General features: G+C 44.8%; 1 protein-coding gene across 5 annotated transcripts in view; it reads left to right on the top strand.

Moving 5' to 3' along the window:
- LOC133512399 (inactive dipeptidyl peptidase 10-like) overlaps positions 1-13,532 on the top strand; it is a 150,952-nt gene that overhangs the window by 86,940 nt on the left and 50,480 nt on the right. For 2 of the 5 annotated variants that reach the window (XM_061841979.1, XM_061841982.1), the window contains 3 exons: positions 8,004-8,085; positions 8,762-8,882; positions 12,903-13,057. In XM_061841979.1, coding sequence (XP_061697963.1) covers positions 8,004-8,085; positions 8,762-8,882; positions 12,903-13,057 — 358 coding nt within the window. Of the gene's footprint in view, positions 1-7,532; positions 7,622-8,003; positions 8,086-8,761; positions 8,883-12,902; positions 13,058-13,532 lie in introns of those variants that run through there. The other 3 variants (XM_061841983.1, XM_061841981.1, XM_061841980.1) reach the window with 3 other exon arrangements.

Below are 13,532 nucleotides of genomic sequence, written 5' to 3'. Positions count from 1 at the left end.
CCGGTCTCTGCGTGAGTGGAGCTTTGTCATTAATTTTGGGTTGTGTGGCAATAGACAATGCGAGTGGGTACTAATGTTCCCTCTAAGTTTTTTATGTGTCTGAGCACACGCACTACACTCTACCCTTTGACCACTATGTGCAACATCAGATGTGTCATACATTGAAGTTACATGGTTTATAAAAGGAATCAGATTATACAGGAGCAGTTAGATTCCCATCAGAACACTTTTATTAAGAACCATTTTTGCAAACTTACAATAAAAATGTCAACAAATTAGTTCTTTTAACTACAAAAAAATACATTGGTAGCCAAACCAAGTAACCTAAAAACTATACATTTGAAAGCCTGCTTCCAAATTCATTTCAATTTTATTTTTATTAACAATCAAATCTCCACCTGTGTGTAAAACTGAATGATTGCTTGTACAGTGCATTGCTGATTGCTAAATGATGATTCCTAACAGTTTGATGTTGAATGTTATTTTTCTCCCTGTATTTAAAACTAGAAAATGTACCTTTTTTTTTACATTGTATTCTGTGGTTTCAGCCATTATAAAGGAGTGTCAAGGTGGAAATTGAACATGACTAATTGATTCGTTGATCTATTACTTTGACTGCCTGAATTAAAAAATTCAAAGGCATAACTTTTCCTATGTCAGCTTTCTTGTATACTCAGGTACTTTGCCATGTCATTGTTAAATTGTTAAATTGACTGCAAAAATGCATTCCTATTGATGACTAGCAGAACACTGTCAATAGAATTTTGACTTTGTCTTGTCATGGGCACGTGGCGAGGGATAGGACCCAAATGCAGGACTCCGAGGCAGGGACATAATTTACAAGATGAGTATTATTCTTCAGAGGTCATTCACAGGAAGGAGTCTAAAAGGGTATAGGGTAAAGTATAAAAAAAAAAACACGTGGCAAAAGGCAATGTCCAAAAATCAAGACACAAGGTCCGATAACTACGAGGCTAAACTTGAAACATGAACAAGAACAAGACATTGACTGTAGTAGCACAGACACGCTGTAACAAATGAGATACACTACAAGACACTTGCACACTCACACACAATGATGTCGTGTCCAACGGAATGAACTGGTGCCTGAAAGTGACAAACCCAAAGCTTAGGCGTCTGCCCTAATTAGCGTCCATATGGCGCAGGTGTGGGGCTGCTGCCAGAGGCAGCTCCGTCCAGGGCATGGCCATGCCCCTGACAGGTCTAGGTTCGATTTGTGTACCAGTGTCAGCTCGTTCCCCTTCCATTTGATCCTCTCCCCAAATGAAGAACAGATCCCGATTTCCAATTTACATCTGCGTATAATTCTAATTGCTTTCAAATGAGTTGCGCGGAATGTGATGCTTGAGGTAGTCCACCTTCCATTCTATCCTCACATTTCCTTCCATACACTCGGTTTCTGTTTTGGGTTCGCCACACATTTTCAGAACAGACTTGACTCGCTTTATGGGAGAAAGTTTTGTGGTCAGATGAGACCAAAATGGAACTTTTTGGTCATAATTCCACTAACCGTGTTTGCAGGAAGACGAATGATGAATTCCATCCTAAGAACACCATCTCCACTGTGAAGCATGGGGGTGGTTGCATCCTGCTTTGGGGTGTTTTTTTGCACATGGACAGGACGACTGGACTGTTTTAAGGAGAGGATGACCGCGGCCATGTATTGTAAGATTTTGGGGGAACAACCTATTTTCCTCAGTCAGAACATTGAAGATGGCTGGGTCTTTCAACATGACAATGACCCAAAGCACATTGGCAGGAAAACCAAGGAGTGGTTCCGTAAGAAACATATCAAGGTTCTTCGCGTGGCTTAGCCAGTCTCCAGACCTAAACCCAATAGAAAATCTTTGGAGGGAGCTTAAACTCAGTGTTTTTCAGCGACAGCCCAGAAACCTGTCTAATCTAGAGAAGATCTGTGTGGAGGACAGGGCCAAAATCCCTCCTGCAGTGTGTGCAAACCTGGTGAACAACTACAGGAATCATTTGACCTCTGTAATTGCCAATTGTAAATGCAGCCCTATGGGGAATGCAGCCCTATGGGGGCACAAACCAGTGTAATCTGTAGGCCGGTCCCAAGCCCGGATAAATGCAGAGGGTTGCGTCAGGAAGGGCATCCGGCGTAAAAACTGTGCCAAACAAATATGAGCGTTCATCTAAAGAATCCCATACCGGATCGGTCGTGGCCCGGGTTAACAACGCCCGCCCCCGGCACTGTTAACCTGCAGGGCGTCGGTGGAAATTCAGCTACTGTGGGTCGAAGACAAAGAAGAGGAGGAAACCGGATCCAGCGTCAGAAGAAAAAAAGGAATGCACAGAGCCTACAACTGAGTGTAGGGACTTTGAATGTTGGGACTATGACAGGAAAAGCTCAGGAGTTGGTTGACATGATGATTAGGAGAAAGGTTGATATTCTGTGCATCCAAGAGAGCAGGTGGAAAGGTAGTAAGGCTAGAAGTTTGGGAGCAGGGTTTAAATTATTCTACCACGGAGTAGATGGGAAGAGAAATGGAGTAGGGGTTATTTTAAAGGAAGAGCTGGCTAAGAATGTCTTGGAGGTGAAAAGAGTATCAGATCGAGTGATGAGACTAAAATTTGAAATTGAGGGCGTTATGTATAATGTGGTTAGCGGCTATGCACCACAGGTAGGATGTGACCTACAGTTGAAAGAGAAATTCTGGAAGGAACTAGATGAAGTAGTTCTGAGCATCCCAGACAGCGAGAGAGTTGTGATTGGTGCAGATTGTAATGGACATATTGGTAAAGGAAACAGGGGCGATGAAGAAGTGATGGGTAAGTACGGCATCCAGGAAAGGAACTTTGAAGGGCAGATGGTGGTGGACTTTGCAAAAAGGATGGAGATGGCTGTAGTGAACACTTATTTCCAAAAGAGGGAGGAACATATAGTGACCTACAAGAGCGGCGGTAGAACCACGCAGGTAGATTATATTTTGTGCAGACGATGTAATCTGAAGGAGGTTACTGACAGTAAAGTAGTGGTAGGGGAGAGTGTAGCTCGACAGCATAGGATGGTAGTATGTAGGATGATTCTGGTGGTGGGTAGGAAGATTAAGAAGACAAAGGTAGAGCAGAGAACCATGTGGTGGAAGCTGAGAAAGGAAGAATGTTGTGCGGCCTTCCGGAAAGAGGTGAGACAGGCTCTCGATGGACAACCGAAGCTCCTGGAAGACTGGACGACGTCAGCCAAGATGATCAGAGAGACAGGCAGGAGAGTACTTGGTGTGTCATCTGGTAGGAAAGGGGAGAAGGAGACTTGGTGGTGGAACCCCAAAATACAGGGAGTCATACAAGGAAAGAGATTAGCGAAGAAGAAGTGGGATACTGAGAGGACTGAGGAGAGGCGAAAGGAGTACATCGAGATGCGACGTAGGGCAAAGGTAGAGGTGGCAAAGGCTAAACAAGAGGCACATGAAGACATGTACACCAGGTTGGACACGAAAGAAGGAGAAAAGGATCTCTACAGGTTGGCCAGACAGAGGGATAGAGATGGGAAGGATGTGCAGCAGGTCAGGGTGATTAAGGATAGAGATGGAAATGTGTTGACTGGTGCCGGTAGTGTGCTAAATAGATGGAAAGAATACTTTGAGAAGTTGATGAATGAAGAAAATGAGAGAGAAGGAAGAGTTGAAGAGGCAAGAGTGAAGGACCAGGAAGTGGAAATGATTACGAAGGGGGAAGTCAGAAAGGCATTACAAAGGATGAAAAATGGGAAGGCAGTTGGTCCTGATGACATACCGGTAGAGGTATGTTCTAGTTCCCATTTTTAAGAACAAAGGGGATGTTCAGAGCTGTGGGAACTATAGAGGAATAAAGTTGATGAGCCACACAATGAAGTTATGGGAAAGAGTAGTGGAGGCTAGACTCAGGACAGAAGTAAGTATCTGCGAGCAACAGTATGGTTTCATGCCTCGAAAGAGTACCACAGATGCATTATTTGCCTTGAGGATGCTCGTGGAAAAGTACAGAGAAGGTCAGAAGGCGCTACATTGTGTCTTTGTGGATCTAGAGAAAGCCTATGACAGAGTACCAAGAGAGGAACTGTGGTACTGCATGCGTAAGTCTGGTGTGGCAGAGAAGTATGTTAAAATAGTACAGGACATGTATGATGGCAGCAGAACAATGGTGAGGTGTGCCTTAGGTGTGACAGAGGAATTTAAGGTGGAGGTGGGACTGCATCAGGGATCAGCTCTGAGCCCCTTCCTGTTTGCAGTGGTAATGGATAGGCTGACAGATGAGGTTAGACTGGAATCCCCTTGGACCATGATGTTCGCAGATGATATTGTCATATGCAGTGAAAGCAGGGAGCATGCAGAGGAACAATTGGAAAGATGGAGACATGCACTGGAAAGGAGAGGAATGAAGATTAGCCGAAGTAAAACAGAATATATGTGCGTGAATGAGAAAAGTAGAGGGGGAAGAGTGAGGCTTCAGGGAGAAGAGATAGCGAGGGTGGACAACTTCAAATACTTGGGGTCAACAATACAGAGCAATGGAGAGTGTGGTCAGGAAGTGAAGAAACGGGTCCAAGCAGGTTGGAACAGCTGGCGAAAGGTGTCTGGTGTGTTATGTGACAGAAGAGTCTCTGCTAGGATGAAGGGCAAAGTTTACAAAACAGTGGTGAGGCCGGCCATGATGTACGGATTAGAGACGGTGGCACTGAAGAAACAACAGGAAGCAGAACTGGAGGTGGCAGAAATGAAGATGTTGAGGTTCTCGCTCGGAGTGACCAGGTTGGATAGGATTAGAAATGAGCTCGTTAGAGGGACAGCCAAAGCTGGATGTTTTGGAGACAAGATTCGAGAGAGCAGACTTCGATGGTTTGGACATGTTCAGAGGCGAGAGAGTGAGTATATTGGTAGAAGGATGCTGAGGATGGAGCTCCCAGGCAAAAGAGCGAGAGGAAGACCAAAGAGAAGGTTTATGGATGTGGTGAGGGAAGACATGAGGGCAGTTGGGGTTAGAGAGGAAGATGGAGGAGATAGGCTAAGATGGCAAAAGATGACACGCTGTGGCGACCCCTAACGGGACAAGCCGAAAGGAAAAGAAGAAGAAGAAGAAGAATTGCAAACAAAGGCTACTGGAGCAAATATGAACATTGTTTTTCTCAGGTGTTTAGATACTTATTTACAGCTGTATCGGAGAAATAAATCATTAAAAAGTCATACATTGTGATTTCTGTATTTTTCTTTTAATATCTCACTCACAGTGGACATGCACTAACAATGAAAATTTCAGACCCCTCTCAGATTTCCAAGTGGGAGAACTTGCAATATAGCAGGGTGTTCAAAGACTTATTTTCTTCACTGTAGGTAACAACTACATACTCAGGTATAACAACTCAGTAAGTTATTTTAGGGTCTTGAGATTCCATCCCAAATCACACCTACAACTTTATATCTGCGGGGATGAATGGTGGACCACACCTGTAACTTTATGTCTGTGGGCATGACTGATCACGCCCGAATTGAGTGGCTGGTTTGTGTCATTGTGGTTTTGTGAGACATCATCTGAAAAAAAATTTAAAAAAGAAATCCAAAAATCACATTGTGTGATTTTATTAATAATTTATTTGTACAGCGGTACCTCTAAACATGAAATAAATCCGTTCATTTCGTAACCTGAATTTTTTGTAAGTTAACGCATTTTACCTGTAAATAGCCTAATCTGTTCCTAACTTCAGGAAACATTTGACTATAGTAATTGCAAACAAACCCCTCCACCACAGTAATGTGACAGCTTCCAGGAGGGGTGTACTTCTTCTTCTTCTTCTTCTTCTTTTCCTCTCGGCTTGTCCCGTTTGGGGTCACCACAGCGTGTCATCTTTTAGCCTATCTCCTGCATCTTCCTCTCTAACCCCAACTGCCCGCATGTCTTCCCTCACCACATCCATAAACCTTCTCTTTGGTCTTCCTCTCGTAATTTTGCCTGGCAGCTCCATCCTCAGCACCCTACCACCGATATACTCACTCTCTCGCCTCTGAACATGTCCAAACCATCGAAGTCTGGTCTCTCGAACCTTGTCAGCAAAACATCCAACTTTGGGTGTCCCTCTAATGAGCTCATTTCTAATCCTATCCAACCTGCTCACTCCGAGTGAGAACCTCAACATCTTCATTTCTGCCACATCCAGTTCTGCTTCCTGTTGTTTCTTCAGTGCCACCGTCTCTAATCCGTACATCATGGCCGGCCTCACCACTGTTTTGTAAACTTTGCCCTTCATCCTAGCAGAGACTCTTCTGAAACATAACACACCAGACACCTTTCGCCAGCTGTTCCAACCTGCTTGGACCCGTTTCTTCACTTCCTTACCACATTCACCATTGCTCTGAATTGTTGACCCTAAATATTTGAAGTCGTCCACCCTCGCTATCTCTTCTCCCTGCAGCCTCACTCTTCCCTCTCCACTTTTCTCATTCACACACATATATTGTTTTACTTCAGCTAATCTTCATTCCTCTCCTTTCCAGTGCATGTCTTCATCTTTCTAATTGTTCCTCTGCATGCTCCCTGCTTTCATTGCATATCACAATATCATCTGCGAACATCATGGTCCAAGGGGATTCCAGTCTAACCTCATCTGTCAGCCTATCCATTACCACTGCAAACAGGAAGGGGCTCAGAGCTGATCCCTGATGCAGTCCCACCTCCACCTTAAATTCCTCTGTCACACCTAAGGCACACCTCACCATTGTTCTGCTGCCATCATACATGTCCTGTACTATTTTAACATACTTCTCTGCCACACCAGACTTACGCATGCAGTACCACAGTTCCTCTCTTGGTACTCTGTCATAGGCTTTCTCTAGATCCACAAAGACACAATGTAGCTCCTTCTGACCTTCTCTGTACTTTTCAACTAGCATCCTCAAGGCAAATAATGCATCTGTGGTACTCTTTCTAGGCATGCTAACCACATTATACATAACACCCTCAATTTCGAATTTTAGTCTCATCACTCGATCTGATACTCTTTTCACCTCCAAGACATTCTTAGCCAGCTCTTCCTTTAAAATAACCCCTACTCCATTTCTCTTCCCATCTACTCTGTGGTAGAACAAGACCTGAAAAAAATATTAACTATGATTTTCACAGGTGTTCAAATACTTATATTGTGATTTCCAGATTTTTTGGGGGGGATTATGTCTCTCACAGTGGACATGCACCTAAAATAAACTTTCAGTTCCCTCCATAATTTCAAAGTGGGAGAATTTTCAAAAAAGCAGGTTGCTCAAATACTTGTTTTCTTCACTTTACATTGTACATGTTTTAGTTGCAGAAAATCTGCTGAGATGTGCTTGGATTTTTGGGGAGGAAAATAACAAACCTGGTTCCACAGCAGTGTGGTTTCACAATCACACCAGAAAAATCAATGCCTGATCTAATTATGTTTACACAGTTCACAATGCATACTGTTTGTTGTATATGTACATTTAATGTTATAAATCAGGTTTGAATGCATACATATTTAGAGTAAGTGTATTTATCCTTTTTCCAGGACATGCATATCAAAGCAGTGCAGTGACACTGTATACGGGAAGCAGCATCATTCATGACATCACTTTGGATATACAAGTATTTGAGTGTAAGAATAGTTTCAGAATTTTTTATTACCAAATATAGCAGCTACAGATGCAATGTAGAGTCTTCAATTAGTCAACCATGCATGTTTTTGGGAGGACCTGAGTGCTGGGAGAAAAAACACACAGGCACAGGGAAAACATGCAAACTCCACACAGGCAGGGCCGAGATTTTAACCCTCATCCTCACAACTGTGAGGGAGACCCTGTAACCGGTCAATCCGGTGCTGCACTTTCAATAGTCATTCTTCAAATTATTTTCTGAACTGTTCCCATTCTTTTTTTTTAATGTGTACAGGTGTAATTGACACTTCTATATGAAATATATTAATTATTATAATTAATCACAAACTTATTGATATTGTTTACATTTTGTATTGAATCCAGGGAAGTTTGGGAGCTGGACCCTCCAGAGGTGGCAAACTCAGTTCTGCAGTATGCTGCCTGGGGTGTGCAAGGCCAACAACTGGTAAGAATACATAAACTGGCTGTCAGGGGCATGGTCATGCACTGCCTTCTGCATTGCTGTTCCTGGAAGTTTCCTCTCATATCCACCTCATTGTTGTTAATTACAGTATGTACTTAAGCCCCGTGTGTGGTGTCACCAATTGCTGGTTCCTTGTGTGTTTGATTCTTGAGTGTCTGTGAGTTTAGAGCTTCTTGTGTGTGATTTGGCTTGTTGCTGTGTCCCAGTGTTGTTGTGCCACCATAGTCTCGACAAGTTGTTTTTGTTTATGTGCCATTTTACCTTGCCATTATCTGACCCTTGATTCATGTTTTTGGGACCGAGCCTCTTTGATTTGCATTTTGTGCTCATGCCTTTTTGGATTGCTTGACTGTATACTGACCTCTGCCTGAATTCAAGCTCCCTTAAACCACGTCCTTGCCTCGGAGTCCTGCGTTTGGGTCCTACCTCTTGCCGCTTGCTTGTGATACTGGCTACACTGGCTTTCTTAGCTTTTATTTAATTTTTCATGTACATGTCTTCCTGAATCATATCAAAATAGTTTTGATAAGTGTATCGGTGTAAAAAATGGCATATTACTATTGCATATATGCATTTGACCTACAGTAAGTAGCTAATGTAATCTAAGTAGGTTTCATCGATATTGCCTCGAGTTTGCGTTTCTTCTTTCTCCTTTCAGATCTACATATTTGAAAATAACATCTACTATCAGTCTGATGTAAAGAGCAATTCTCTGAGGCTGACATCCTCAGGAAAAGAAGGGGTCATATTTAATGGAATTGCTGACTGGCTTTATGAAGGTAGTGTACATGTTACCTTGTTTTTAAATTCCGTTACTCAAGACAGTCAAAAATACCCATTCATGCATTTTAGAATTTTCTGGTGCAATATTAGTTGGTGATACTTCAGTTGTGCCTTACTCGGAAATACTGCTGTGTTAATGTTAAATTCTGACAGTAACCCATTAGTATTTGGAATGACTCTTCAGTCCAATGCGTATTTTGCCTCCCTGACAATCAAAGAAGGGTGTGTTCTTTAAAGGTGGAGGGGTTTGTGTGTCCCAATGATCCCAATGATCCTGAAGCTAAATCACTTGACTGCTCGGGTCTCCCATGACAAACAGGTCTTAGGTGACGGACCAGACAAAGCATGGCAAAAAGACCTATGATGAATATGAATGGGTTGAAGTTTCCCTTGCCGGGACATCACCGGGGCCCTCTGCTGGAGCCAGGCCTGGAGGTGGGGCTTGAAGGCGGGCGCCTGGTGACCGGGCCTACACCCATGGATCCTAGCTGGGCACAGCCCAAAAGTGTAACATGGGTCCCCCTTCTGATGGGAGAGGCCATAGGGGTAGCGGGCAATTTGAGCTGGGTGGGCGATCCGATCCCCAGCTACAGAAGCTGGCTATAGGGAAGTGGAACGTCACCACTCTGGCAGGGAAGGAGCTTGAGTTGGTGTGTGAGGTCGAGAAGTTCTGACTACATAAAGTCGGACTCACCTCCACAGACCACTTGGGCTCTGGTACCAGTCTCTTCAGATGTGTTGGACTCTGTTCCACTCTGGAGTTGCCCATGGTGAGAGGAACCGAGGAGGTCTGGGTAAACTTATTGGCCCAGGCTCAGCGCCTGTACATTGGGGTTCACCCCGGTGGATGAGAGGGTAGCCTTCCTCCACTTTTGGTGTGGGGATGAGTCCTGACTGTTGTTTGTGCCTATGCACCACTCATCAGTTCAGACTACCCACTCTTTTTGGAGTCCTTAGCGGGGGTGAGAGACAAGAGCGCACTTGCCCACGTGGGCAATGACAGTGAGACCCGGAAGGGGGTGATTGGGAGGAATGTTTCCCCCACCCCCCAGCCTCCTAATCAGAACCCGAGTGGTGTTCTGTTATTGGACTTCTGTGCATCACGTTCAAACATAAGGGTGTTCAAATGTGCACTTGGCCCCGGGACACCCTAGGTTGCAGTTCGATGATCGACATCGTGGTCCTGTTATGAGACTTGCAGCTTCATGTTTTGGACACTCGGGTAAAGCGATGGAGCCTGTGTCACAAATTTTGCTCATAACTTTTATGGACAGAATTTCCAAGTGCAGTCGAGGCTTAGAGGAGGTCCGGTTTGGTGGACTCAGTATTGCATGTCTACTTTTTGTGGATGATGTGGTTCTGTTATCTTCATTAAGTCATGATCTCCGACTCTCACTGCAGCGGTTGGGCGCCAAGTGTGAACCGGCTGGGATGAAAATCAGTAACTCCAAATCTGAGAATATAGTCCTCAGTCAGAAAAGGGTAATTTGTCCTCTCCAGGTTGGAGATGATATCCTGCCCTAAGTGGGGGATTTCAAGTATCTTGCGGTCTTGTTCAGGATTCAGGGACAAATGGCATGTGAGATCAACGAGAAGGTTGGTACAGCGTCTGCAGTGATACAGATTTTGTATTGGTCTGTTGTGGTAACGAAGGAGCTCATCACGACACCAAGCCGGGGTGGCTCGTCGTGGCACCGAGCCGGGGTGGGTCACCGCGGCACCTGGCTGTGGTGACTCGTTGCGGCACCGAGCCGAGGTGGCTCATCTCGGTGCCGGGCCGCGGTGGCTCATCGCGGCCGGGCCGGGTCGCTTGACGGCGTTGTCGTTGCTCGCAGCTGAGTATGCTACATACTGTTGTACATACTGTCGGGGAGTTTGTTGTTAGTTAGAAGTGATCCGTATATCATCTATATATGGCTCAAAATCATGGGGTAATATTTCCCTGGTCACTTCACTCGATTGTAAGATGTTCTCTTCTTTGAAAAGAGCTCCCGTGTCAAAAGAGGCGTCGGAAAAATATGAAAATTGCTGTTGTTCCTCTCCCATAGCAGGTGCCACTACATGTTTCAGTGGTGAATGTCCCAGTGTGACGTCTGCAGATGACATTGCAGGCAATATGGCCACCACTTGGATGTTGAGTCAGACTTCCGCAACTTTGCGCATGGATGACACGCTCCCCACTCACATTTATTTTTTTGTATAGACATTTAAGTGAATAATGTTATATGTATTTTTCATGACAATGTCTATTTTAGAATGTTTATAGGAAAGTCAGTTGGACAGCATATAAAAACAGCAAGGATGCAGCATCTGAATAGTAAGTTTCTTTCGGCTTGTCCCTTTCGGGGTCGCCACAGCGTGTCATCTCAGATGAACGCACATATGTTTGGCACAATTTTTACACCGGATGCCCTTCCTGACGCAACCCTTCTCAGGGAGTGGAGGCCCCAGTGGGATACGAACCCACAACCCCTGGTTTATCAAACCAGTGCTCTAACCACTGAGCTACAGGGCCTCCAGCATCTGAATGATTATGTAATTATGGGAAAATTAGCTGAGTAGATCCATACTCAGTTGGACAATTTTTTTTGTTTTGCGCTTTTTTTTTGACAATTAATACAAGTTTAAGAAAGATTGCACTGATGAAACAGTATCAAGATTTTATCCATCCATCCATCCATCCATCCATTATCCATAGCTTTTCCGTGTCGGGTCACAGGGGAAGTATCTTCAGCAGGGATACCCAGACTTCCCTTTCTCCAGCCACTTCTTCCAGCTTTTCCGGAGGGATTGCAAGGCGTTCCCAAGCCAGCCGAGAGACATAGTCCCTCCAGCGTGTCCTGGGTCGTCCTCGGTGTCTCTTTCCAGTGGGACATGCCCGGAACAACTCACCAGGGAGGCGTCCAGGAGGAATCCGAATGAGAGGCCCCAGCACCCTCATCTGGCTCCTCTCAATGTGGAGAAGTAGTGGCTCGACACTGAGCCCCTCCCGGATGACCGAGCTTCTCACCCTATCTCTATGGGAGAGCCCAGACAGCCTGCAGAGGAAACTCATTTTGGCCGCTTGTATCCGGGATCTTGTTCTTTTGGTCACGACCTCAGCACATGCCCATAGGTGAAGGTAGGAAAGTAGATCGACTGGTAAATTGAGAGCTTCGCCTTTTGACTTAGCTTACAATGGACTGATACAAAGTTCGCATCACTGCAGACGCTGCACTGATCTGTCTGTCGATCTCCCGCTCCATTCTTCCCCCATTCATGAACAAGACTCCAAGATACTTGAACTCCTCCCCTTCGGGAAGGATCTCATCCCCAACCCGGAGAAGGCACACCACCCTTTTCCGACTGAGGACCATAGTCTCGGATTTGGAGGTGCTGATTCTCATCCCAGCCGCTTCACACTCTGCTGCAAATCGCTCCAGTGAGAGCTGGAGATCACGGCTTGATGAAGCCAACCGAACCATATCATCCGCAAAGAGCAGAGATGCGATGCTGAGGCCATCAAACCATACACCCTCTATGCCTCAGCTGTTCCTAGAAGTTCTGTCCATAAATGTTATGAACAAAATCAGTGACAAAGGCCAGCATTGGTGGAGTCCAACTCTCACCGGAAACGAGTCCAACTTATTGTCGGTAATGCGGACCAAACTCTGACAGCGGTCGTACAGGGACCGAACAGCTTGTATCAGGGGATTTGGTACTCCATACTCCCGAAGAACCCCCCACAGCACTCCCCTAGGGACACGGTCGAATGCCTTCTCCATGTCCAAAAAACACATGGAGACTGGTTGGGCGAACTCCCATGCACCCTCGAGGACCTTGCCGAGGGTGTCGAGGTGGTCCACTGTTCCACGGCCAGGGTGAAAACCACCTTGCTCCTCCTGAATCCGAGACTCGACTTCCCGATGGACCCTCCACTCCAGTAACCCTGAGTAGATCTTAGCAGGGAGGCTGTGGACCTGGACGTCAAGATTTTAATTCAGGTAAAACAGTAATTGATGATTTTGTGCCTTCAGAGGAGATCCTCCAGACCAATGTGGCACACTGGTGGTCACCAGATGGAGAGAGATTGGCCTTCCTAATTCTTAATGACACTCAAGTTCCCAACATGGCTTTACCTCGATTCACGGGCTTGACATATCCCAAAGGAAAACAGTATCCATACCCCAAGGTAAGTCTTGCATATGACACAAGATTAATAGATGTCCAAACATGTTGTACCACTGGTGCCATCATAATATAAGTTATATATTTAGAAGTGCCTTACAATTAAGCCATTACTTGATATTGTAGTAAAATATTGTCGTAAAATGTTATTTTGTAATGTTCAAGTAAAATTTCTGCACATACCCGTTACACAAACCCAGCCTATATTTTTTATCTGCACTTCATGCCCTCAGAGAAAAAATTGAGGTCCAATTGGGCCCATCATGTTTTATGGCAAATCTAATAGAAATTTGATGTTCCTTTTTTTTTTTTTTTTTTGGGTGGTTTTCAAAAAGCTGATCAAAATTACAACATCAACTCAGACTACAGACCCTTTCCAAAACAATTTGAATGTCATGGAAAATTTCACAATTGACAATTGAGAGGAGTGTTAATTAGTGATGCTTCCCATAACCATTGAATACCTAAATGTATTGTGC

Source organism: Syngnathoides biaculeatus, chromosome 14 (genome assembly GCF_019802595.1).
Source record: "Syngnathoides biaculeatus isolate LvHL_M chromosome 14, ASM1980259v1, whole genome shotgun sequence".
NCBI lineage: Eukaryota > Metazoa > Chordata > Actinopteri > Syngnathiformes > Syngnathidae > Syngnathoides > Syngnathoides biaculeatus.
This window is presented reverse-complemented; position numbering and strand designations above follow the sequence as displayed.